Raw genomic sequence first — 26,797 nt, forward strand, 5'->3', positions numbered from 1 at the left:
CTAGATTTTTCACTACAAATAAGACTCTTAACCTTCCCTTTTACCCAGAGGATAAACAAATAGCAGGGATAGGTGAAGCTAGAAAAATTAGCTTGATGGGCACGCTATGCTTTTGTTTAAGTGATGTGACCCTTAATGGTAGTTGCATGGCCTTGACTCGTTCCCCGGCCGCTTATTTTAGATATTGGTATAGGAATCCGGGATCCACTGAGGTTTGGGCAAATGCTACTGGATTTGTTGGTACTGTCTTAGGCAAGTATTATGAAAGTTTAAAGTTAAGCAAGGACCTGTGGCCTGTAAAACAACCTAAATGGGCCCCCTCTTGCTTGCCTGACCGTATGGTGGGAGGCTTGGTCTTGGACAGGTTGCCAATCACCACGCACTATTTGGGCTGATGAGTCTGAGCGTTTTTCATTCTCCCCTAGTGTCTTGTCCGATGCTAGTGTACTATTTAGGGCTGGAATTAATCCCTTTAATAATTGGCTGTTATGTGGTCTTAATGGAAGTTGCTTGCAGGCCGAACCTATAGTTATGCTGCAAGGGGGTCACTTTTTTATAGCAAACATGACTTGCAATTTGACTACTAGTGCCCGTACTGTGGGTGCCAATTGTCATTTTAGTAAAAATTATACGGTAATTAGCTATCAGCCTACCCCCGTGTGTGTGGTTTCCCCTTTTGTGTTTTTGGTAATTAACAACACCTCTGTATGCTCAGATGATGTGTGTGCTTGCACTAATGAAACCTGCTATTATGCTACCTGCTGGAGCTCTCAGTATCCATTAGCTATAGTTGCACGCATTCCGCGTTGGGTGCCTGTGCCAGTAGATGCTTCTCAAGCTGTAACCTTGTTTAGGCATAAGAGAGATTTTGGCATCACTGCGGCCATTGTAACTGCTATAGCTGTGGCTGCTACGGGTGCAACGGCTGCCGCTGTTGCCATGTCACATACTGTGCAGACGGCTCAGACTTTAAATAAATTGTCGGCTACTACAGCCAGAGCTCTGGATTTACAACAAGCGGCCAAAGCACAATTAAAAGGTGGACTGATGCTATTAAATCAAAGGGTTGACCTTGTGCAGGAGCAGGTTGATATCCTGTGGCAGTTGGCTCAGCTGGGATGTGTTCAAAAATATGAAGGGCTTTGTATTACTGCTATTCAGTATTATAACTATACCCAAGCAGCAAATTTGTCTAAACAACTGTCAAGTTATCTTTTAGGCAACTGGACGGGGGAATTTGACCAATTGATGTTGCAGCTACGATCGGCCATTGTCACGATAAACTCTACACGGATGGATGATGCCCTGTTACAAGATGTTTCCCCCTGGATTTTGATAGCTGTGGATCATTTGAAGGAGTGGGCGGGAATGGGCTCCCTTATTGGTATCCTGGCATTGGTGATCTCGCTGTGCCTGTGGTGCATATGCCAGATTAGGAGCTCGCAGCGCAGGAGTATGGCCTTCACTGCCATTGAGGCCGGACAGTCCCCCTACGCGTGCCTTGCCACGTTAAAGGAATAGCTCAGGGTGCGAGGCAAATGCACTGCACTTGGGAATCCCTCCCTGGCGGGAGCCCAAGAAGAGCATGTTGGGTTGCAAGTGGGTTGATGCCCAAGATCCCACCTCTGCAAAAAAGGCATTGGACGGGCCTGGTCATCACTGGGGAAGGCGCCCCTCAGGCGAAGACCAGTGCAAGGTCCTCTCATTAATGTTTTAGACAGAGGCCCAACCTCTACTCTTACCTGTTTGCTTAATAAAACAAAAAAGGGGGAGCTGTGGAGAGCTGTGGGAGCCGCGACCAAAGACAGCGCGGCCGTAAGACGCGGCCGCAAAAATGGCGCGGCCGCATGGCGCGGCTGCTACCAAAGATGGCGCTGGCTCCTGCCTTCCGTCTTCCCGATGACGAGTGCTCTCTGTAAGAAAAACAACTCCTTATATGGCTATGACTTGGCTCCTAGTTTGCTTCCGTGTTTGCAACCCTATCGGTATATGCCACGTGGCACTTCGGGATTGGCCATCCAGGAGGCTTATAACCAGTGCGGGGGCTGGGAGGAGAGGAAGCGGGAGAAGCGGAGAGAAGCGGGCAGAAGCAAGTGGGAGAGAAGCTTGTAGACAAGGTTCCTGAATAAACCGCATTGAGAAGAATCCCGGGTCGCGTCTTCCTTGCTGGTTGAGGTGGTCGCGACACAAGAATATAAATTCCTGTTCAGTTAATAGGTAAACAGGTATAGACATTGGATGGGCAGGCTTCTTACTTCCACTGACCTCCCGGCTCTGGTTAATTTTGAAAGGGCGGGCACAAAGTAGCTGATGTGACATCATCTCCTCTTACTCCTCTCCATGTTCCCTTGTTCTCCAGACTGGCTGAGTCTAGGTGCTCGTTGCTGGGATGGCTTGCCCAGTTGGTATTCAAGGAGGTTTGAACTCAAGGCCTGGGCATTGTCCCTGAGCACTTCTGCTCAAGGCTAGTGCTCTATCATATTGAGTTACAATAGCACTTCCAGTATTTGGCTGGTTAGAGATAAGAGTCTTGAGCCATGCTTCCAGCCTGGCTCTTTGCAGGTTAGTTGGGAGATGGAGTCTTAGGAATTTTTCAGCCCAGGCTGGCTTTGAACTGCAATCTTTGCCACAAAAGCCCTTTATTATTTCCAATTAAAGCAACAAGGAGATCAAATAGAATAAGTAGAGCTTACCTGATCCTTACCAAGAATTGACAGACAAATATTCTGGAATGACAAAACTTCTTAGATGTGAGAATCTTAGCACAGATATGCCCAATATTTTAGTCATGTAGTCAGTACCAGAATACACAACACAAAACAAAAAAGGCAAAATTCAAAACCTAAAATTTCGACAACGTTTAGACATCTTTGCTAACAAAGCATAGCAGATGGTTGGGCCTCAGTTGCCAGGGCCTGTAAAAAGAGCAACTTGTTAGCAAGGCACCTTAGAATAGATGAATGTAGTTGTAAGCTTGGTGGAAGATTAAGGGTCAGATGGGGCCAAACCCTTAACCCACCATGTGGCCAAGATGGCGAATTCAAGATGGCGAATTTCTGAAAAAAAATGCAAAGAAACTCTGAACAAATAGATCAAGCCTACATCCTTTGAGAGGGAACCTAGAGGGGGGTCCCTGGGACCCAGCCTGTGTCGCACTCTTTAGGGCACAAGCCAAAATGTAGAAAAGAAAGGGAGTGATAGGGAAAGTTGGACTGGCAGAGAGAGAGCAAAGAGAACCTGAAAGTAAACAGACTTCTGACCATTTACCATTGCAGTGGCGAAAACTGTCTACATCTGAGAATGGCATAAAATTAGGCTCTCTGGCTTTCCAGGGAGCGCAGGAGGCATTTCAAAGGGGTTTCATGGCTCAGGCGTGATTCGCAGCACCCCATTAAATGAGTAGGAGAGTCAGTCTGGTGAGTGAAGGAGAGCTGACCAGGCAGAAGCGGTGTCCTGACTTCCCCCAGAACCCTCTAGAGAGAGCAACAGAGAACCCTAGAGAGTAGCTTCACTCACCAGAGTAGAGAAGTGGTGTGGACATGGTTGTGAAGGCCAGCAATGATATCTATGCTCTGTGTCTGCAGCAGACAGATGGGTTCGCAAAAGGCCATCAGAACTGTGGGTATTCCTCAGAGCAAAAAGGGAAAAACAAACAGAAAAAGAAAAAAGGGGGGGGGGAAAGAGAGGAATCCCAGCTATCCTGACTTTAAGCCCTTTATCCGAGTCACGGCACCATTTATGTTAGGTTTTTAAAAAAGAGGTAGCCGAGTAAGAACAGCAGCATGCACGTGGTATTCAGGTAAGGGGTAGGTTTATTCAGTAGACCTGCTGGGACCAGGCAAGGTTGGCACTCCACATGGCTGAGAAAGGCCTAGGAAAGAGAGAGAGCTGGGAAAGAGAGAGAGGAAAGAGAGAGAAAAGAGATTGAGAAGAGCTAGACAAGAGCAGAGAGAGAGGTAGGCAAGTAAGAGAGAGAGAGCAAAGAGAGAGCCAAGATCAGAGAGAGCAGGGAGCGCTAGAAAAGAACAGAGAGAGAGATCGGGCCTGGGCTAGGCCTTATCTAGGGTATGGGCCTGGGAATGAGAGAGAGCTGGGAAAGAGAGGAAAGAGCTAGAAAGGAGCAGAGAGAGAGCAGACAGAGCTAGAAAAGAGCAACGAGAGAGCAGAGAGAGAGAAGAGTGAGAGAGCAGAGAGAGCCAAGAGCAGAGAGAACAGGGAGCCCTAGAAAAGAACAGAAAGCTTTATCATATATTCTTGATCCATTCAACTACTGGGGGCATCTGGGTTGGTTCCATATCATATCTATGAGGAATAATGCTGCTATAAACATAGTTGTGCTAGTAGCTTTAGTATGGCCTTGTTTGTGATCATTTGGGTAAATGCCCAAAAGAGGGATTGCTGGGTCATAGGGAAGCTCTACATGTAGTCTTTTTTTGTGGGGGAGGAGGGTCTGGTCGTGGGGCCTGAACTCTGGGCCTGGGCACTGTCCTTCAGCTGTTCAGCTTAAGGTTAGTGCACTACCACTTGAGCCACAGTGCCACTTCTGGCTTTTTTCTTTTTTACTTATGCGGTGCTGAGGAATCGAACCCAGGCCGTCATGCATGCAAGGCAAGTTCTATACCAAGGTCTCTACCAAGCTCTCTACCACTGAGCCACCTTCCCAGCCTTATATGTAGTCTTTTGAGGAACCTCAATACTGCTTTCCTGAGTGCTTGAACAAGTTTATACTCCTACCAAAAATGCAGTAGTGTTCCTTTTTGGCCACATGCCCTCCAAAATATGTTGTTATTTGATTTCTTGAATATAGCTATTTTAACTGGGGTGAGGCAGAATCTGAATGTTGTTTTGATTTGCATTTCTTTTATGGCTAGAGAAGTTGAGCATTTCTTCATGTGTCTATTGGCCATTCTTATTTCCACTTCAGAGAAGCCTCTCTTTAATTCCTTAGCCCACTTATTAATCAGACAGTTGTTTCTTTGAGAATTTGTTATTGGGGGATTTAATGTTTTGAGTTCTAAGTATAGTAGATATGAGGCCCTTGTCCATTGTATGGCTAGTGAAGATCTTCTCCCAATCTGTGGGCTTTCTATTGGTCTTGCTAGCTATGCCCTTTGCTATGAGGAGGCTTGGAAGTTTCATACAATCCCTTTTGTCAAAGCTTTCTTTGATTTGTTGTGTTTCTTGGCCTTTATTAAGAAATTTTCAGCCTGTGCTAAGGAGCCCGGGAGTTTCTCCTATTCCTTCCTGTAATGTTTTGTGGCTATCTGCTTTTACTTTGAGGTCTTTGATCCATTTGGAGTTGATTCTGGTACAAGGTGATATATAAGGATCTATCTTTAGTTATTTACAGGTGTTTAATCTGGTTTTTGTTTTTTAAGGAACATCTGTGGTTATCTCCACACTAGCTGTACAAATTTATATTCCCCAAACCGTGTATAAGTGTTCCCTTTCCTGACAAGCATTTGTTATTTGTGTTCTTTGTGATGGAAATTCTGTATAGAGTGAGATAAAATTCCATGCACTTTGGCTTGTATTTCCTTCATGTCCAGGGAAAATGACTATTTCCACATTCATCATTGAATTTCGTGCTTTGAGAGAAAAATCTTTTAAGCTCTTTTGCCAGTGTATTGAGTGTTCATTCTTTAGGACATAAATTTTCAGAGCTTTATTACATCCTATTATCAATCACTTTTCAGACCTGTAATTTGTAGATTTTCTGCTCAGGCCATTTCTTAATGTCAGCAATGAATCACCAAACTCTTGGTAATAGAGAGACACATGTGTAGATGAATGAGGTTGAAGTGGGAGGAGAAGAACTGTCATCTCTGACCTGATAACTGTCCTCAGTCTTTCCAGGCTTTTTTAAAATAAGTTTTTTTATTTTGAAAAAAATGTACAGAATGGTAGCAGTTACATGAGCAAGGTAATTTCCTATCAAGCATTGTGGCCCCCTCCTTTGTTTTATCCCTAACATCCCTTCCCTCCCCCTTCTTTGTTTCTGATTATTTTTAAGGCAAAAATTGAAATCTTGGAAAGTCTATTAGGAGGTGTCCTGTAACTTTATGGGAAGGATGTTTGCTAGCTCCATGAAGCTTCTAAGCAGAAAGGTTGGAAGTCAGAGTTTTGTATTAACAGCTATTTTCCAGATGGGTTACAACACTTGAAATAAACATGTCAACCATTTAGTTTGGCCTTCAAGTAGTTGTTTCCAACAGCATAATTTGTTCCAATACAGAAAGGCTGAGAAGGGTCAGTTGAATAAAACTTTTTGGATTTCTTCCTTATGGACAAAAGTTTTTGTGTAATGTGGAAGTGTGTGCATCATCTGACTTTTAAGAAATGGTCAGTTGGGTGCTGGTAGCTCATGATTTGCTACTCAGAAGGCTGAGATTAGAAGATCATGGTTTAAAACCATCCTGGGAAGGAACACCCGTGAGACTGTTACCTTCAATAACCACCAGAAATGCGGAGTGGCGCTGTGGTTTACGTGGCAAAGTGCTTGTTTTGAGTTGAAAAGCTCAGAGGCATCACCCAGGCACAGAGTTCAAGCCCCACTACAGACAAAAAAGAGAAAGAAAAAAAGAAAGAATGAAAGAAAGAAAGAAAGAAAGAAAGAAAGAAAGAAAGGAAGGAAGGAAGGAAGGAAGGAAGGAAGGAAGGAAGGAAGGAAGGAAGGAAGGGAAAAAGAAAGAAAGAAAGAAAGAAAGAGAGAGAGAGAGAGAAAGGGAGGGAGGGAGAGAGGAATGAGAGAGGGGTTGTGGTAAGTATGTAGGCCTAATTCAAGGCCCACACATATGCAAAGACCAGCACACTTGCAAAGACACCCTGGAATCGAATTAAAAAGAACATTTAGTGAAATGTATTAGAGGACTAAACAATACTGATATAAAGACAGGAAAGGGGATAATTAAAAATATAAAAAGTGACTACAAAAGCAAATGCAGGAGATACTACAACCATAAAAAATACACTTAAGATGTAGGATAGGATTAAATGCAAAGAAAAAACACAACAAGCTGAATGAAATTAAAACTTAGGCAGCTCTTGCTAAAATTTGTGACTACTACTACTAGAGAAATGAGTAAGAGCGACGTATTTGTTGAAGTAATTCTTACATATAATGTAAAATAATACAAGACTGGAAAAAGAGTGATTTAGTTGAGATCTTCTAAGCATTTGATCAAACACCTGAGTTTTACCTTAAGAAGGCTTCTTTCTCCCAGTATGAATTTTGTCCTTGATGCCATGCAGAGAATTTCTATCTGGTCTTATTAAAATGATGTAGCACTTGGGGAGAAAGATGCAGCCCAGAAGTCCTGCACTGGAGGCCAAGATGGAGAAGACCTCCACAGCCACTATGACCTGCCCCTTGGCACTGTGGTAGACAGGCAGGAAGGTGAGCCACACACTGCAGAACACCAGCATGCTGAAGGTCAGGAACTTGGCTTCATTGAAGGTGTCAGGCAGGTTCCTGGCCAGAAAAGCCATAATGAAGCTGGCCAAGGCCAGAGAACCCAGATATCCCAGGACACAGTAGAAGGCAGTGAGGGAGCCCTTGTTGCACAGAATGATGACATGGCCATGTTCAGAAAATGCATCTGTGTCCACAAAGGGAGGTGAAGTTCCCAGCCAGACTCCACAGAGAGTCACCTGGATGAGAGTGCAGATGGGGATGATGAAGTTAGGAGCCCCTGATACCAGCAGCCACCTCATCTTTCTCCCTGGAGAAGTGGCCTTGAAGGCCAGAACCACAGTCACAGTTTTGGCCAACACTGTGGAAACAGCCACAGTGAAGACAAGCCCGAATATGGTCTGCTGCAGGATGCAGGTGACTGTGTTGGGACGGCCAATAAAGAGCAAGGAACAGAGGAAACAGAACATGAGGGAGATGAGCAGGATGTAACTGAGACACAGGTTGTTGGCTTTCACAATGGGAGTGTCTTGATACATCACAAAGACTCCTAGAATAACAGCATTGAGGGTGGAGAAGCAGAGAGCCACAGAGTCCAGGGCCATTCCCATGGGTTCTTCATGAGCCAGGAAACTTGCAGCTTTGGGGAGGCACTGGTTTCTCTCTGTGTTGGCATACTCATCATCTGGACACTTCATACACTGCTCCATATCTGGTAAGAAGAGGGAGTTACCATTTGACTCCTTTCAGTACTGCTTTTACCTCAATGGAAATTGGTAAGTCCCTTCTTAGAGTCGTCTCTAACATATTAGTTCTTATTAACGTAAGAGTTCATACTACCAAGTAAAATTAAAAATGCCTGAAACTCTGTTTTCACGGTTTTTATGCAGCAACTTCATCCTCATGCTCACATTCTTTGTTTTTTTTTTACTTGATTTTTTGTTTTTACTTGTTTTGTTTCCTTGTTTTTTTGTTTTACTCACTGACTCTGAAGTAGGAAAGAAACACGCTAATTAGATATTTCTAAAAGTTCATTTATTTATGATAAAATCTAAGCATCATCTGTTATAATAATATTTTACATTGTGACAAAATACCTGAAAGAGCATTCAATTCATAAGACAATCTGCTTTTTTCAAACTGACTTTAAAATATATTGGAAAAGGACATTTTTCATAAGTCAAGTAAACTAAAAATACTTTTCTGACTTCTTTGTGCTGCTATTATATGAATTTCAGTACTGTGTGCAAAACTCTGCTACTGCCATTCAAAATTGTGAATAATATAGGTTACATTGCTGTATGAGTTTGTTTGAAATTGTAAAAGGAGACCTGTGTTATATTCTTGAATTCATCTCATTATATTTGAATTTTTCCCTCCTGTAAGCAGTGGGAATTGAGGATCATGGTTCTCTTTACAGCTCCAAAATCATGCTCTGCAGAACACTTGTGTCTAATATTCAAACTAACCTGTGATTTCTAAGCAATTTCTCTAGAGCAAGAACAATTCTGGGCAGGGAAATAAAAATATGCAAGATTTATGTGTTCTTTGTGGCATAAATATAATTTGAAAGAAAATGGAGAGTCTGTCTTTTACAGTTATTCATACTTCACCTTAATGGAGAAGCTAAATGAACTCTGAACATTCTCTGAGGACAAAGGAGGATATGCATGAGTCATTGAAAAAGGCTCATAGTGAGGTGCATATGAGCATAGAAAATGCTTCATATGAATAAATTCCATGAAAAGGAAAGGAGAGATGTTTTTCAGTTGCTGTTGTTGCTGTTTTGTTTTCTTTTCCTTTTGTCTTGTTAGTTTGTATTTGGAAGGGTAAGGGGGTCACAGAAAATGTGGAACAAATACAACAAGGGTAAATAAATACAACTTACGAGACACTATGTGGAAAATGAACTGTACAACTTGTCAGGTGGGAATGGGAGAGGAAAAACTGGCAATGAGGCAGGGAAGGGGACACATGGTACACAAAGAATTGTACTCTTTACCTGATTTATGTAACTGTAATACCTCGGTAGAACAACCACAATAAAAAACTTAAAACTTCATTATGAGTAGTGGAGACAATGTTTTCTTAAGATTAAAATATGTAAAATGCCATATCAAAATTAATCCCAGATATAATTTAAGGCCATGAGGTGTGTTATTTCAAGGATCATTATCAGTAGTTACAATTAAATTACTGAAAGAAGGAAGACTTTGGGTCTGTAATCCAAATACAAAACATTTTCCATGGGCTTAGATACATTGTTGAAAACTAGGAAGAGATAGAGAATTTCCTCTTTAGTCAGAGACTTACCTGTCCCATTAGAAATCTCATTCTCTACGCAAGGGATACAATCAAAGCAACAGTCAGCCTTTCCCACCTGAGGAGATTTCCTGAATCCAGAAACACAACTCTCACTACAAACAGAGTGAGGAGTCTGAGGAAAATCAAATATGTGTTGGTAAATATTCAGACTATTACCTGATATTCAATAAAACCAGGTGTTCCTAGGCATTTGAACATTAAGTATAATTATTTAAATACATAAAGCTAATCAATCGATTGGATGCTGTTTTAGATTTCCTGACACAATCCACAAAGAATTTTGTGCTACAGCCATCAACCTCATCTTATGCTATTACTGAGAATTGTGGAACCTTTAAAAAGTGGTTCTTAATGGAAAGACGTTCATATCCAACTAAGACAGAAATATCATTGAATTCATTCAATAATATTTCTCTTACTGATTTGTGATATATGGAAATGTGGAAACAAGTAGTAAAATACTCATTGAAACTTTTAACACCATGCTAGACCATCATATCTTCCCATTTGTATTCCAATTGCTATGAGTTCACCATTTTCCTCTGGTACAGGCTCTTAGATGATTCCTCTCACCATACACACTATGTATGGGAAGGGATGGAAAGGGGAACAATAAAAAAGTAAAATAAAAATATACAGATACATAACAGATCATATACATAACAGATCAAATAAGGGTGGATTGATACAGCCACTGGGGTGTGCAAAATAAACCTTTCCACTTCATGAAATAATTGCTTTTTCAGGTATTTTGTTCTAATATTAGAGTTCAATTATAATAGATGTCATCTAGATTTTATGATAAATGAACATTTAGAAATGTTCAGTTAATACTTTGCTTTCCACCTAAGTAAATCAAACAATTTCTCAATAATTCTGAGTCATTAGTGAGTACATAATATCTAAGGGTTCTTTTTGTTTACTGATATTGAGTTCTAATCATTTTTGTTAACCTGGACCCACCTCAGTAGTTCCTATGGCCCACTCTATCATATCTTTAGATACAGACAGTTGATGACCATAAGGAGCATACGGAGAAAACACCCCAATTTTCACTTTGAGCTCTAGACCTTCTGGAAAATTCCAAATATTCAAAATGTCATATTCTGCCTCTAATTTCCATTCTTCATTCAAAATCACTTGGTCTCCAGCAGGATTGTAAAACTGGATGTTCTTCAGAAAAGGGTGCAGCTACAAGAGATACATCATGTCATGGTGAAGAGAATCCAAGAGTTGAAACAGAAATCCTGAATTAAGCCAAACCTCTTATTCTCTTAATCCTTACTTTATCATTAAAAATTAACACAGATGGGGATGTGGACAGAAGAGAACATTTTTTCATTGTTGGTGGGAGTGTAATCTTGTTCAGACACTTTGGAAAGCAGTATGTAGATTGCTCAGAAGACTCCACATAGAGCTCCCCTATGACCCAGCAATCCCACTTTTGGGTATTTACCCAAATGTTCACAAACAAGACCACATTAAAGCTACCAGCATGACTATGTTTATTGCAGCATTATTTAACATAGCTAAGATATGGAACCAACACTGATGCCCCTCAGTAGATGAATGGATCAAGAAAATGTGGTATATATACACAATGGAATTCTATGCCTCCAGCAGAAAGAATGTCATTGCCCCATTGATAGGAAATGGAAAGACTTGAAAAAAATTGTATTAAATGAAATAAGCCAGTCCCAAATAAACATAGGTCACAAGGTTTCCCTTATTTGCAATAACTGGTATATGTCTGAGTCAAATAGAATAGTTAAGATAAGTTGATGCTAGGGAAATGAACCCTATGATATGTATTCAAATGCTTTTCTTTCATGCGATTGTTTCTAACACATTTATAAGGTTATTTCTTTGTTGCTTTGTATGTCCCTCCCCCACGGTATAATCCCTGCTTTCACTGTATTTGATGTCGGTATAATTTGTGGAGGTTAAGGGAAAAAACAAATCGTTTAAATAGGGATACAGGTGGACCAATTACAACAATGAGATGTACAAGTCGTTATGTCCAAAATGAACTTTACAACTTTGGTGGGGGGGAGGAGGATTGGGTGGGGGGCGGAGGGTGGATAGGAAGGGATAGGAAGGGGAAACAAAGGAGGAGGCTACAATCTCGATAAGAAATGTACTCTTTATCAAGGCCATGTAATTGTAACCCCTCTGTACAGTGTTTTCACAATAAAAAAATGAAAAAAATAACAGATATCTAATGAAGTATCATTAAAGAATGTGTATTAGGAACAAAAGCAAGGCATATTTTTGAATTCTGGTTAGTACATGGAATTTTTTCAAGAGAATCCACCACCACATAATGAAAATTCTTAGTTGCCTACATAAGAGATTTGAAGAACTTACAATTTTTATCAATATCCAGGAATTTCATTACAAAGCCAATTATTTTTTGTGTGTATTTAATTAATTAATTTTATGTGTATTTTTGTTGGTCATGGGGCTTGAACTCAGAGCCTAGGTGCTGTCCATGAGTTTGTTCACTCAAGGCTAGCATTCTACCACTTTTAGCCACAATGCCACTTGTAGTTTTCTGGTGGTGAATTGGAGATAAGAATCTCTGAGACTTTCCTGCCCAATCTGACTTCCAACAGGAATTCTAAGATCTTAGCCTATTGAGGAGCTAGGATGACAGGAGTAAGCCAGCTCATTTATTAATGTGTTAATATGAAAATTGTTAATGATTCATTTTATTTTTATCTTTATGTATGGTACAGAGTCATTGTGTAGTACAAGGCATATCAATGTCACCCCTTCCATCATTCTTCCTCTTTTTTCCCAATCTCACCAATCACTTAAGTTACTTTCTGAGAAACAAAATCATTGGAATAATTAAGTACTTAAAGAACAGATCATCCTTTGCTATTAAGAACCTTCAAGTGAAAAAAAGATTGTAAGAACATTCATTAGCTGTGAACATATTGATGTCATTTGTAACACAGGAATTGATGGGAACATGAAACACATCACCTCTGCTATTTTTACCTCTAAGAACACATGCACAGAAGTCAGGAGTATCCTCTCAAATATTCTTAAAAGTACAATTTCTCTTGGGTCAATAGGAAAATATTTGAATGTATTTAAATTTACTTTGCTTTTTATGTGTGGATTCCAAAAGTGAAGGCCTTACCTGTGCAGGAGAACGCACCCACCATCTTCCATTACCCATTGTTGGCTCTTCAGTTTGATGAAGAAACATTTCATGGAGAGCTTGTGCCACAGCATAGACAGCATTGTAAATATTGTAACTCTCTTCAGACATGGCCATGTCAAAAATTTGCCTAGGCAACCATTCCAAGGAGGCATCATGTGGACAGTTCTCCCACATTACACAGTCAGACTCAAAATGAGAGCAATTAAAAGAGAGAAACCACAACTTAGCAAGGTAAAAGTCTTCTGGGTATTTGGAAGGGTTGACTTCCCTGATAAAATCTGTGAATCCAGCTATGTCTTCATGGTGATATGAAAAAATGAGAGGCACATGATATGAGCCTAATATGAAATAATTTCTTCCAATGCATAAATCACACTGTGAGTTCAAGAGCCAAACTTTGCTTGTTATTAAAAATTGCCCAAGATATACCATTAATCCTAGCAGGTATTCCTTATTACCATAAATGATAAGTACATTTGCTGATGATTTATTAATCTGGTTCTGAATTGCCATGATGTTAATTAGTTGTGTTTTAGGACTGTCAGAGATCATATGCTCAAAGGCTACACAGATTCTGTTCTTGGCCATTGCTTCTCTCAGTTCTGCAAGGATTGACAAACCATTCTCATCTTGTGAAATCAATAACCCTATCCAGTTCCAGTTGTAATGAAGCAGCAAGGAGAGCATGGCAATGGCTAGAGATGTGTCTTTTGGGGACATTTGATAGAGAGAAGGAAACTTGCCATGGTCACTCAGGGCAGAATCAAAAGCTCCAAACGTAAGCTAAAGGGAAAGAAAATTGGAGGCTCTCAAGAAAGAAATTTCCTATACTTCACAACCTCAATCTTGATTTATGTTAAGCAACAGGTTGAATTGTGTCAAAGGAAGGGTTTGAATTTTTTTTCTATTGCTGGGGACTTGAACTCAGGTTCTGGGCACTATCCTTGAATCTCTCTGTGCTCAAGGCAAGTGCTCTACCACTTGAGCCACAGTGCCACTTCTGACTTTTTCTGTTTATCTGCTATTGAGGAGTCAAACCCAGGGCTTCAGGCATGCTAGGAAAGCCCTCTACCACTAAGCCACATTCCCTTCTTGAAGGGCTTGATTTTTAAAGTTTTTAACTTAAACTGTAAATTATTTTTAAGTCATTGTACAATGATTCTTCAATTGAGCATGTCAATTATGTGTGTAATGCCTATTGATTTTTAAGTGGCGGGGGTCCAGTTGTGGGGCCTGAACTCAGGGCCTGGGCACTGTCCCTCAGCTCTTCAACTCAAGGCTAGCCCTGTACCACTTGAGCCACAGAGCTACTTCTGGCTTTTTTCTTTTTGTTTATGTGGTGCTGAGGATTCGAACCCAGGGCCTCAGGCATGCAAAGCAAACACTCTACAACTGAGCCACCTTCCCAGTCCTGCCTATTGATTTTTATCTCATGATTTCTACTATTCTCATCTTATCTATACCAATGCTACTCATTCCCTTGTTTCTTTTCTCATTTGTACATATATACTTGAGTATTATGACCATATTTACTATTATTCCTATATTAATGTAACCTGCTCCACTATCCTTTTAAAATTATATCTCTCACACATGAAATCATAAATTCTCCACAGTGGGTACACCGTGGATAGTTAATGTTATGTATGCCATAATTTAGCCCATTGAATCATGTATATGTGTTCCTGGCCATTTAAGGGTTCTCATACTGATTTTGTATTTCATGTTTATATTTTAAATCCAACTTCCGCAGATGAGAGAAAACCATTTTGCTTTTCTATGCATAACCCTATTCACTCAAGAATTTCACATGGTTTAGTCATTTCCCATTTCCTGATCACTTCCTAAAAATTAATCAACAACCTCTACGCTCACAGTCATTCCAAGGTTTTCTCCAATTTTTCCATCCTCTCTTAAACAGTGACAGTCTAGATAACACAGTATGTTGGAGTACTTAGCTTTTGATATTATAAAATAGCATATGCTTTTTGTTATAACTTTTCCTAGCATTCTCTTATAACATCTGAAAATGGAACCAAGGTAGAGATCTGTATACATCTGTCTCTCCTTCACCTGTGGAAATCTGTAGAGTTCCAGCAGTGTTCCAATCTGCGCAGATGTCTTTCCTGACGTTCCTGCAAGGACTGATACAAACTTACTTTCTCCCATGCAGGTGTAGTTAGGGATCTTGTTCTGCCCAGAAAGCCAAATAAAAGGATTCTCAAAAGCAGACCAAGTTCTAAAATCAGCACTATAGATATCAAAACCCAAAGTCATGTTGTATAAAAGACTGGACTTCTTGTTGATTTCCTCAACAGCAAAAGCCAAGGCCAGAACAAGCTGATAGTACTTGAAATCAAACCTGCACAGGAGACATAAAACGTTCATCAAAAATAATCCAAAACTGATTCTCATATGAATGCAGTGACTTTGGTGGATTCAGTGTTTGTTTCTCTACAAATTAAATACATTTAAAAATTACACCTTTTATGAGATATTGGTAATATGATGTCCATATGAATCCCACAGAGCTTGATTTTTCTGTCTTTCATAGATAACACCAAAAAAGGATACCCTCCATTAAACACACAGTGGGTCTTTATGAGACACCAAATATTCTTTTGTTTTAAAGTTGGGGAGACTAGCAACACATGTGTGAAAAATAAGTTTTTGTTTTTTGAGACATGCAATTTAAGTGACGTGGTTATCTAAAAGATAAGTTTTTGTTTTTTGAGACATGCAATTTAAGTGACGTGGATATCTAAAAGATGCTCAATTAGATAATGTCATTTAAGATGAACTTTCAGATGCAGAGCAAGGGGTCATTAGGCTCTGTGGTTTTCCTTGCATCCCCAACATATCAAATAACTCTTTCTGCACTATCTACCAAAACACAGATGAAGCCTCAGAAGAGACCATTTTTCTCATGTATGTAACAGAGCAAATGAGATTCTTTAAAAAGGAAGCAGGAATTGGTTTCCCATATTACTCTCCTCCACTATATTCCAAGAAAGTCTACATGAAGAGATGAGCCTCCAAACTGGGGGATGGAAAGGGCAGTAACAAAATGAAGCCTTAGGCTGAAATCCCTGTTTGAAGGCCAACATGGTGAAATTCAGTGCTGGGAAATGCCTTGATGATCAGTACTTCCTTCACAATATGTGTACATTGAGATAATGAAAAGAAAAGGAAACAGGGAATAAGAGCTTTAAAGATCTCTCCCCCTCTTGGAAAACAAGCCCTGGCAGGAAGACTGTAAGATGCTTATCTCCAATTAACCTACAAGAAAACTGGAAGTGCAGTTGTGGCTCAAGTGATAAAATCGCTAACTTTGAGCAAAACAGATGAGGGAAAGCATGAATTTCCTGAGTTCAAACTTCAGTATTGGCAGAAATAAGCACAGTAATAATTACCCTTACATGGAACAGTAATGCAAATGCAAAACAGAATATATGAAAGAGAGAAAGAATATGTGAAAAGGTCATTAGAAATTGGCAACTGTGTCTCTGGGCACCAGTTGTTCACATGTATAATTCTACCTTCTCAGAAGCCTGAGATTTGAGGGTCACAGTTGGAAGCAAGCCAGGGGCAGTAAAGCCAAAAGACTGTTTATCATCAGTTAAACACCCAAAAGCCAGAATGGAACTGATGCTCAAGTGGTTCAGTGGTAGCACTGAGTATAATCTTAGGTACTCAGGAGGCTGAGATGTCAGGACCACTTACAGACCCAGCCATAGTAGAAAAGTCTAAGAGACACATATCTCCACGTAACCAGCAAAACACTGGAAGTAGAGCTGTGGCTCATGTAGTAGAGTGCTAGCCTTGAGCAAATGGCTCAGTGTCTGTACCCAGTACCTGATTTCAAGTCCTAAGACAGACAAATAAAACAAAGTTTAGGAAGATCAAGGTCAATAGAATTGTCCACCATCTCATCTTCAACAAGCTGTCCTTTGATCAAGTCCTCTCAAGACTGCAAATGAAAAGGAAATCAGAGTATATAAGTGTGCCCCTTAACAGCTGACTTCTCAATAAAACCTTCACAAACCAGGACAGAGGGGCAGGACATCTTTACATTACTGCTGATAATGATATATAATATCCATCAAGTGTACTGCATTTAACAGAAATATCCTGTAGCAGTGAAAGAGAGATCAAGATGTTCTCTGTCAAGCAAGGTTAAGGAAATTTATCTCTATCAGATCTCTTCTAAAAGGAAAAGGAAAGAAAAATTTTCAATGTAAAAAGGTTAATGATAAAGAAATGAAGACAAGAATGTATAAAACTTATGGAGGGATGATTATCAAAGAATCTGACAAGGTTCTAACATTGTGTATATGCTCACTAACATATACACAATTCTTAAAGAAAAATACTATCAACTTCATAACTGTATTTCCAATAGTCAGTATAATACAATGTAAAACTGGATATCCAATATTTGAAATGTAGAGAAATTACAACTCAGTGAGAGTTTTTGTGTGAGTTTAATTGTATGAAGGGATTGTCTTATGACATTTCTTTACATTCACTTAATGGATTATGATCAAAATCTGCCCTCAAGTTTTGTTTTCATTTTGTCATCTTCATTTGTTTGCTTCTCATTATGGATACTTGTCATCATTACAAAATAACTTGCTATAATTAAATATATTTAACCCCTCTATAAATCAAAAATGAAAACCTATAATGAACAAACGAAATATAATATACCCAAAAAACCACTAGTAATGGACTCATTTATTAATCACTGAATGCTGTGGAGAAAGATTTCAGAAGCAGCTTCAGTGAAGCTACACAAGTTACATAATGTCATAATTAGAAATGATCTGTGAAAAATTACTGGGAATAGAAATACCTGAAATTATTTATCTAAAAGACATAATATAAGCCAGGTGCCATTGGCTCATACCTGTAATATTAGCTACTCAAGAGGTTGAGATCTGATGATCACAGTTTGAAGCCAGCCCAGGCAGGAAAATCCAAGAGACTTATCTCCAGTTAATCACAAGAATGCCAGAGGTGACTCTGTGACTCAAAGTAGTAGAGCACTAGCCTTGAGAAGAAAAGCTCAGGAACAGCACTCAGGCCATGAGGTCCCACAATTGACAAAAGCAAAAGATATAATAATGTAGCCTGATTTCAATGATGAAAGTACACACTCTAGATTGATCTCAAAAACCTCACTCCTTGCTTACTCTGTTAAGGTACACATAGACTGCAAGGAAAGGGATGGAATAACGCAGACCAAGCAAATGGAAACCAGAAGAAAGCAGGAATATCTATAACACATCTTTTCAAATTTATATTAATCAAAGCAATTAAATGTGACAAAGTTCATAATAAAATGATGGGGGATTGAACCCGGAAGATAACATAGCAATTACATTTATATTCACACTCTTAAACACTTCATTATATAAAGGAAATTCAAGTAGATTCTGAGAGAGAGAGAGACAGTCACAGTCATCAATACAAGAATAACTACCTATTATGTAACAGCACTTTCAGCAATGGTGAAATCATCCAGAAAGAATCAACAAGGAGGCATCAAGTTAAATATGAACCTAGATCACATGAACCTCATATACACCTAAAGAATATTTCACTCAATTTCTTGTGAATAAAACATTCTGATAGGTTGACTGTTCTCCAGGATAGATAAAAGCATTCAAACTTTTAAAAAAAATGTATTGAGCACACACTCAGATACCCAGGTTAGAAGCTAGAAATTAAGGAGATAAATGGAAAAATAGATGCAAACAGGGAAGTCAGATTATCTTAACCACCACTGGATCAAGAGAAAGTCAATATATGAGCTGATCTTTGGTACAAATGAAAATGGAAAAGAGCAATACCAAAATCTATGAATATGGCAAAAGATGCATTAAAATGAAACATTAAAAAATTGTATTTAAGTAGTTGCAGAGTGAGGTTTCAATTCAATAACTCAATGTATGGGTACACTGCATCTTGACTGCTGCCACCCCATCCATTGATTACACCTGTCTTTCCCAACCCTATTCATTCCTTCAGTTTTGGTGGTTCAAAAAACAAGTATTATAACAAGGATCCTATAAAGATCAATACTACAGACTCAACATTGCAACACAAGGAAGTAGAAAAGCAAAACACCAAACCCAAAATTTGTAGAAGGTGTCAAAGTAGTTAGTAGGAGTAAAAGAATTAGAGGAAAACTGGGCTCTTGTGGCTCAAACCTGTCACCCAAGCTACTCAGAAGGCTGAGATCTGAGAATCACGGTTCAAAGCCAGCCCAGGCAGAAAGTCCATGAGACTGTTATCTCCAATAAACCACTAGAAAACCACAAGTGATTTTGTGGCTCAAACGATAGAGAGCTTGCCTTGAGCTGAATTGCTGAGGGACAGTGCCCAGGCCCAGAGTTCAAAGCACCATGAGTGAAAAAAAAAAAAAAAAAGGAATTAGAGGACAAACTCAATAAGTATAATCAGATTGAAAAAATTCTTCAAAGGCAAAAGGGAAAAATTCCTACTTATACTATGAATAACAAAGGGAAGACTGAAGTAAATAGCATTAGACATGGAAACACAGAAACAAAAGATCAATATCCTTTGAGAAAACTGTATGTCAGTAAGTTTGATCAAGTAGAAGAAATGACATGACATGGAGACTTTTCCATAGTTGAAATTCGAAGACACGTGAATTAAAACAAGAAATTGTATGAAATTGAATCAGTAATAAAATCTTACCAAAGGAAAGCAGTGCAATATGACTTTCCTACAGAATTGTTCCAACAAATTTAAATATTGCCTGAGGCACATTATTCTTACTTTATTTTGAAAGTATGCAAGTTAAAGGAATTCCTTAGAGTATATTACATGCTACCAACATTATCCTGATATTAAAGCAAAGAAGAAAATAAGGAATTAAATTTATATTCAATGTCTATGATCAATATAGTAGAAACATAAATTCCACATAGTTCCCTCTTCAACTTTGCTAATGAGGAATGGTCTTCACAGTTTTGCTGCAGGAAATATTTTGATGAAGATATTTATGTTTCTACTCCTCAGAAGAAACAATTATCAGAATCAGTAGGCAACCCATACAATAGAGGAAAATCAACAAAAGATAAATATTCAGATTTTCTAAAGGGGCCAAAATTCAATAGCAAAAGATGAAAGAACCCAATTTAAAATTGAACATTAAACTCTTAGTGGAAGCAAAACTCATTTCAATTGGTATAAGAATGCATGTTTGACATCCTTACAACATAAATAATATGCAAATACTACCCACACTAAAATTCCATCTCAACACAATTACAAGAAAAAAAAAAGTTAGGTGCTGGTGAGGACACAGGGAAAGTTAAACTCTTACACTATTGGTGGCACTGTGAACTACTGCAACCAACATGGACATGGCTTTGAGGTTCTTCAAAATTCTGAAAACATTCATATTACAACCTCACCTTGTCACATTGTTCTGTCTACATTTGAGTTCAGAGGATTTTAGTTCTAAACTATCCCATGCAGAAGAATCTGGAAGCCTCTATATCTAGTTTACCAGCAAAAGCAGGACTGTAGACATACCTCAGCTGGCAGAGCACACATGCTGAGCTAATAAGCAAAGGAAGAGTGCAATGCCTTGAGTTCAAGTCACTGTATATACACAGGTACATACATACACGCACAGAGAAAGAGATGTAGATGGCCAAAAGATGTAGATGACAACCTTGAACTTCTTCACCACCAGAGAAAGGTAAATAAAACAACAGAAAGTTATCATCTCACAAAGGTAGGAATAGTAAATGTATGGGAGACTTAATGTATGGGAGTACTTAATGGCCTGATGAGGAGTTAAGGAACTGTACATGGCTGCCCTCTAGTGACAGGAGTGCACATTGTTATAGCCATTGTGGAAAATAGGGTGGTGCTTCCAAGAATGCAAATCATGATTCAGTAATGTTAGTGGTGGCTGTTTATCCAATAGAATAAAATCAGTACGGCAAAGAGGCATCTGCACTCTTGTGTTCTCTATATCATCATTGAAGATATCTGAGAAAAAAGTAACAACCTAAATGTCTATCAGTTGCTATAAATATACCTTTATATGTATATATTATGTATTTATACACATATAATACAAATGTATATACATACATACTATATATTTACATATAGATACATTATATGTATATCATATGGAGTAATGTATATATAGTATGTATTTTATAAACCATATAACAATTAATGTACATATAATAAATATACATATTATTTGTATGTGTGCATATAAATCTTAAACTTTTCCTTAGCATTGCTGTTGTTTGAAGTGAGAACCTTGAAATAGGTATGCAGCAACTCCACCATACCAACCTTCCACCCAGCCCTTTTGGAGTTGGTGATTTTTTTGTGTGTGGGGTTCGGGTCGTGGGGCCTGAACTCTGGGCCTGGGCGCTGTCCCTCAGCTCTTCAGCTCAAGATGACCACTCTACCAGTTCAGCCACAGCATCACTTCCGGCTTTTTTCTTTTTGCTTATGTGGTGCTGAGGAATCGAACTCAAGGCCTCAGACCTGCAAGGCAAGGGCCCTACCACTGAGCCACCTTCCCAGCCCATTGTGATTATTTTTGAAAGTGATCTTCAATGTATTCTAGAAATGGCCTAAACAATCTTCTTCCAATTTCCTACCACATTCAGCACAGAAACAAGAAAGACAATCCCACAACCTCTACAAAAAAAAAGGAAATCTCCAATATGCCAAAGCTTTCTAGATGCAAAAGACCTATGCTGAACTAGTGTAATGCCAGCTTCCAATTATAGGAGAGAGCCATAGTAAAATAAAAAGAATGCATTTCATAAACTCAGACACCAATGAAATAAGAGACCTACAAATACTCTCAATCAACTACATTCATCTGATTCATAAAGACATTGTCCAATCCCATATTGCTAGAAGATGACCCCCATAGTATGTATGGCACCGTGAAAATTGAGTATCCTTATGACACATGCGTAGTCTAGATCTAAGCTTTCTTATTGTACAAAAGGATAAAAGTCAAAATTCATCACAATTCTTACTAGGAAATTTGAGGATTGAAAAATTGCAGATATTGTCATAATGGAAACACTTCAACATATAGGCACAGGAATACTTCCTGATAGTATACAAATACTTCATAAGATAGCAAAAGTTATGCTCTGGTTTGGATATGGCAGTGGAATCATTTGTTTCATTCACAAGATGAGGAATAACATCCCCACCATGGTTTACAAATATGATTTCATGAAATTGAAAAGTTTCAGCCAGCCAGCCATTGAGACTCACACCTGGATTTGTCACAGTTTAAAGACAGCCGGGATAGAAAAGAATTTATCTCCAATGAACCAGCAGCATGGTGAAAGTGAGCAAATGTATCAAGCAAGAGGGAGAAGCATCTTGTCTGAACCAGAGTACTGGCACCAAAATAAAAACTGTTAAAGTGTTAATGATTCAGTACAATAAAAGAAACATTTAATGAAGTGAAGACACAGCCAAACAAATGGCTGGAAACATATGTTGGCTATTCATCTGACGGTACTTAATATCACAGCATAAAATGACACTGAAATTTAAACACCATTACAAGAAAGAATCCTACTATGAAACAGGCACATAAAGTGAAAGATTTTTTTCAAATGCAAAAGTACAAATAGGAAAATCATACAGGAGAAAAACTGAACAATTATAGCAATCAGCATAATGCAAACCAAAGGTATTCTGCATTACCTTATCGTATAATCCAAAAAGGCTATCATCATAAAACAAAATTACAAATTTTGATGAAGATATGTAGAATTAAGAAGCAATGAAAATATCATGGTATATTAAAAATAGAGTTCATATTAGCAATCTATCCAAATATATCAAGCTCAGGTTTCTGTACAGATGCATATGTAAACATGGATGTCATTTTATACAAACTATCTGACATGTAATTGCTCAGGATGGCCAACAAGAGAATGAATAGATTAAGTGTTCTGTACATAAAGTTGAGCTTTTTTCTACAACAAACAAGAATGCAAGAAAATAAACGGAAAAACAGATCATTCTGTTAGGGAAAGGAAGCAAATATTGAGTACAAGTACTCCTAGATAACATCTAGGAGAAAAATACATAAAAAGAGAAAAAGGAAATTACATCTATGGGAGGAGAAAAAAGATGTTTGATGAGACATAATAAATTTTTACAAATACTAGGGGTGACTACTATCAAAGTACATGATAGGAAATACAGTAACACAGAAGGAAACCAGATAGTTACAAGTCCTATATTGTAGTAAAAAGGGCAAAACATTTCCAGAACTACTACTGGTGTGGCATTGAGTTCATCTCTTTCTACCAGAGACATCACATTGCTGTGGGGCATTTATCTATATCAAGGACGTCATAGATGATACATAATGATCTTTAGTAACACACATTAATTTGATAAAATGGATCATGGGATCATAAAGTCAGACTTCTCTAATTTCTACCAACAGTGCTTGCATATTTGTAAGTAGCTGAGAAATATCCATCAACTGAAATCTTAAGATTCGGAGTATCTGGATATATGCACTAACAAAGATACTCAAATATATTTTAGGGTATCGAGGGAAGGAAAATCAGGTGAATGTGGAAAAGTAGAGGAACATAAGAAAGACAAATATCTAGGAATGCCATGAAGGATTAGGACATTTACAAGTCTATTCCACAGCAGTAAGAATTCCTGATATCGTCATCTTTGCCTCCAAATGTGGCCAGCCACCTCCCAGACTATCCATGTCACACCAGCACTGGAACAGACATAGGAGCCATTGCTATAAACAATGGCATTCTGCATGCTAGAATAAAGTGAAGAGCTCATGACCCTGGAAAGGAGAAGCTAGATAGAAGGAAACCAGAAACCACTCTTCCACCTTGGAAGCAGAAAATCACTCCATAGTACACACAAATTAAAACTGATATATACTATGCATCTCATTCCCTGATGAGAGTTTGGAGAAGAGGATATAGAAAGCATAGTTTGTGAGCCTCCAGAACTTCCTCGCACATTGCCCAGCCTGAGAACAAAGGAGTAAGTGAAACTAAAATTATGGAGGAATTAACTTACAATGTGTTTGATTCATGATGGGAAGCATCACTGTTTCTGCGATCTGTTCCCAAAGTATACAGAGGGAAGAACCCAGCAATCATCACATCTCCATCCATATGTGCCCTGGGCTGCATTCTAGAAAAGCAGGCAGTGCCTGCTAAGGAGCTGACAAGAAGTGGAAGCTGGAGAAGAAGGAGTGTGGAAATCAAAGGGAACATCACTGAATCGTCTGCCAAGCTGGATTTCTGGCTGGAAATGAAGCCCGTGGGATCAGGTGGAGAAATATGCCTTGTATTTGTGTCTATGTGTATATGTGCCTTTCTATTGACAGGGATGCCTACTCAGCTTCTGTCATTGTAACCTTCAGCATTTCCCGGTAGGCATGTGGAAAACTCCCAGCCCTGTGGTTCTGCATCTGAGGCCCAGCAACCAGGAAATCAACATGAGTTGGAAAATATGTTTTCCAGTTGTCCTCTCCATCCAGGGGCTCTGATTTCATCCATGACCACAGAGAGTGAGACCCCTGGGATGAAGTTTTCTTGTTTGACTTGGTCGCAAACCTGGATTAGCAAATGATTTGTATGAAATCTATTAGGGATGATGCAACTGGAAAACATCAATAGATGTCATGTTGGATGAAAGGTGAGATGGTTGGCAAGGGCTCATGCCAAGGAGATGTCAACCCAACTCTATAGGGCATCATTCTCAGAGGACATCTCACACACCCAATGTCCTAAACAGCCACAGAACATACCTGCTGATTGACCCAGGCCTGTTTCAAGAAGAATCCCATGAAAAGACTCCACAAATGCATCCATCTATGCTTGCCTAGAGAATGCATGATGATGTTGAATGCAGCAGTGGCCCAAGGTCAGTGCAGAAGTTGAGCTGCAGAATTGTATTCTGAACTTTGACCTTCACAACTGGCAATATCACTGGACATCCTGAGTATATGGGTCAGTATGCTGTCATGAAGCATTGATAGATCCACCACCTTGGGTGTTTCTATTTATACTTTTTGGAGAACCCGTTCCTGTGCAAGAAACTCTTTCTCCCTTATCAAAACCACATATATATTTCCTAACACTCAAATATATTGGATGTAGAATCTATGCAAAGATCTCAAAACCCCTAAAATCCTAAAGCAATGGCCCTAAACTTCAGTGAATTTATTCTATTCCAGGCTATTCTGTTGAATGCATGCTGTGATACACTTGCCTGTAGTGATAACATATGGGAAAGAACAGAAATTGCATGTGAGCATAAATTAAGGTCAGAGCAATCTAATGATGTGCTAACTCATATATTGTGCCATGGGGCCACACTAGTACAGCATGCTATTAGTAGGGCATACAATGCAAGTGTGGGTTATGAGATTCACAGAAACTTTCTATACTTCCTTTTTTTTTTTTGTCAGTCATGGGACTTGAACTCTGGGCCTGGGCACTGTCCCTCAACTCTTCAGCTCAAGGCAAGCGCTCTACCACTTGAGCTACAGAGCCACTTCCGGTTTTCTGGTGGTTTATTGGAGATAGGAGTCTCACGGTCTCTCCTGCCCAGGCTGGCTTTGAACCGCGATCCTCAGATCTCAGTCTCTTGAGTAGCTAGGATTACAGGCGTGAGCCACCAGCGCCCGGCTTAAACTTTCTATACTTTCTATTTAATGCTTTTGAAAAACTACTGGGACCTGAAAAAATTTGTCTTTCTTGTGTGAATACCAAATTTCCTAATGTAGTTGCCACTGGTCTTAATCATTTTAGTACTCATGGTAATAAATAGAATATCAACACTTATTTTATAATCTTTATCAAGGTCAATTAGTTTTAAAAAACGTTTTCATTTGGACATTTCTACATGTATATGCAATTTGCTCTTATATGATTCAAATTCTGCATGACACTCTCATCCACTCCTTCTCTTATTAAATGAATTTCAGCAGATTTTATTTATCCATTTTCACATATGTGTAAGAAGTACATTGACTTGGGTCTACTTTCCTCTGCATCTTCATTCACTGCTCTCCCCTACCTCCATATAGTGCCTACTATTGGATATGAGCTCAAGTATACTTCTGTCCTTCATTTTTATATATAATAACTGTTAGAAGAGATTCACTGTGTATTTGACACCTGCATGTGTTATATTTCAACCTAAATATCTCTACATTTCATCTCTATATCTATATCTCTATATCTTCATCTCTATTTTTCAACCTAAATATCTTTCCTCATCTCTCCTCCAGCTAATATCCAATAGCTTGCAGGACTTTGTTATTATATATTGTGTATATTTTTTATCTTTTTTGGGGGGGTCCAGTCGTGGGGCCTGAACTCTGGGCCTGGGAGTTGTCCCTGATCTCTTCAGCTAAAGGCTAGCACGCTACCACTTGAGCCATAGCACCACTTTCGGCTTTTTTTTCTGCTTATGTGGTGCTGAGGAATCGAACCCAGGGCCGCATGCATGCAAGGCAAGCGCTCTACCACTGAGCCTCCTACCCAGCCTCCTTTTTTTGTTTGTTTGTTATTTTGTTTTATTTTTTATTTTAAATAAGTTTTTTTGTAAAAATATTGCACAGAGAGGTTACAGTTACATGAACAAGGTAATGAGTACATTTCCTATCAATTATTATTGCCTCCTCTTTGTTTTTCCCCTACCATCCCTTTCCTCCCACTTCCAAAACTACACACTCCCTCCCCACCCCCACATTAATTGTAAAGTTCGTTTTCTTTTTTTATATTGTTTATGATGCTATTTTCTCCTCCCCTTCCTCCTAGCCTTTTTAAAGATTCCCA

At 39.0% G+C, this 26,797-nt stretch overlaps 1 protein-coding gene across 1 annotated transcript; it reads right to left on the minus strand.

Moving 5' to 3' along the window:
* Positions 1–1,939: 1,939 nt before the first annotated feature.
* Positions 1,940–24,504, minus strand: LOC122119892 (vomeronasal type-2 receptor 116-like; the record flags this gene model as incomplete). Its single annotated transcript, XM_042693952.1, has 8 exons — positions 24,367–24,504; positions 24,024–24,187; positions 14,985–15,273; positions 12,888–13,694; positions 10,700–10,927; positions 9,725–9,848; positions 7,233–8,123; positions 1,940–1,956 (listed from the first exon to the last, which is right to left on the minus strand). Coding segments are annotated over exons 1-8 (2,658 nt in total), but the record flags the coding sequence as incomplete, so codon positions are not given.
* Between the last annotated feature and the right edge of the window lie 2,293 nt (positions 24,505–26,797).

The sequence above is a fragment of the Dipodomys spectabilis genome, unplaced genomic scaffold, assembly GCF_019054845.1.
Source record: "Dipodomys spectabilis isolate Male_0828 unplaced genomic scaffold, ASM1905484v1 ptg000173l, whole genome shotgun sequence".
In the NCBI taxonomy this organism is placed as follows: Eukaryota; Metazoa; Chordata; class Mammalia; order Rodentia; family Heteromyidae; genus Dipodomys; species Dipodomys spectabilis.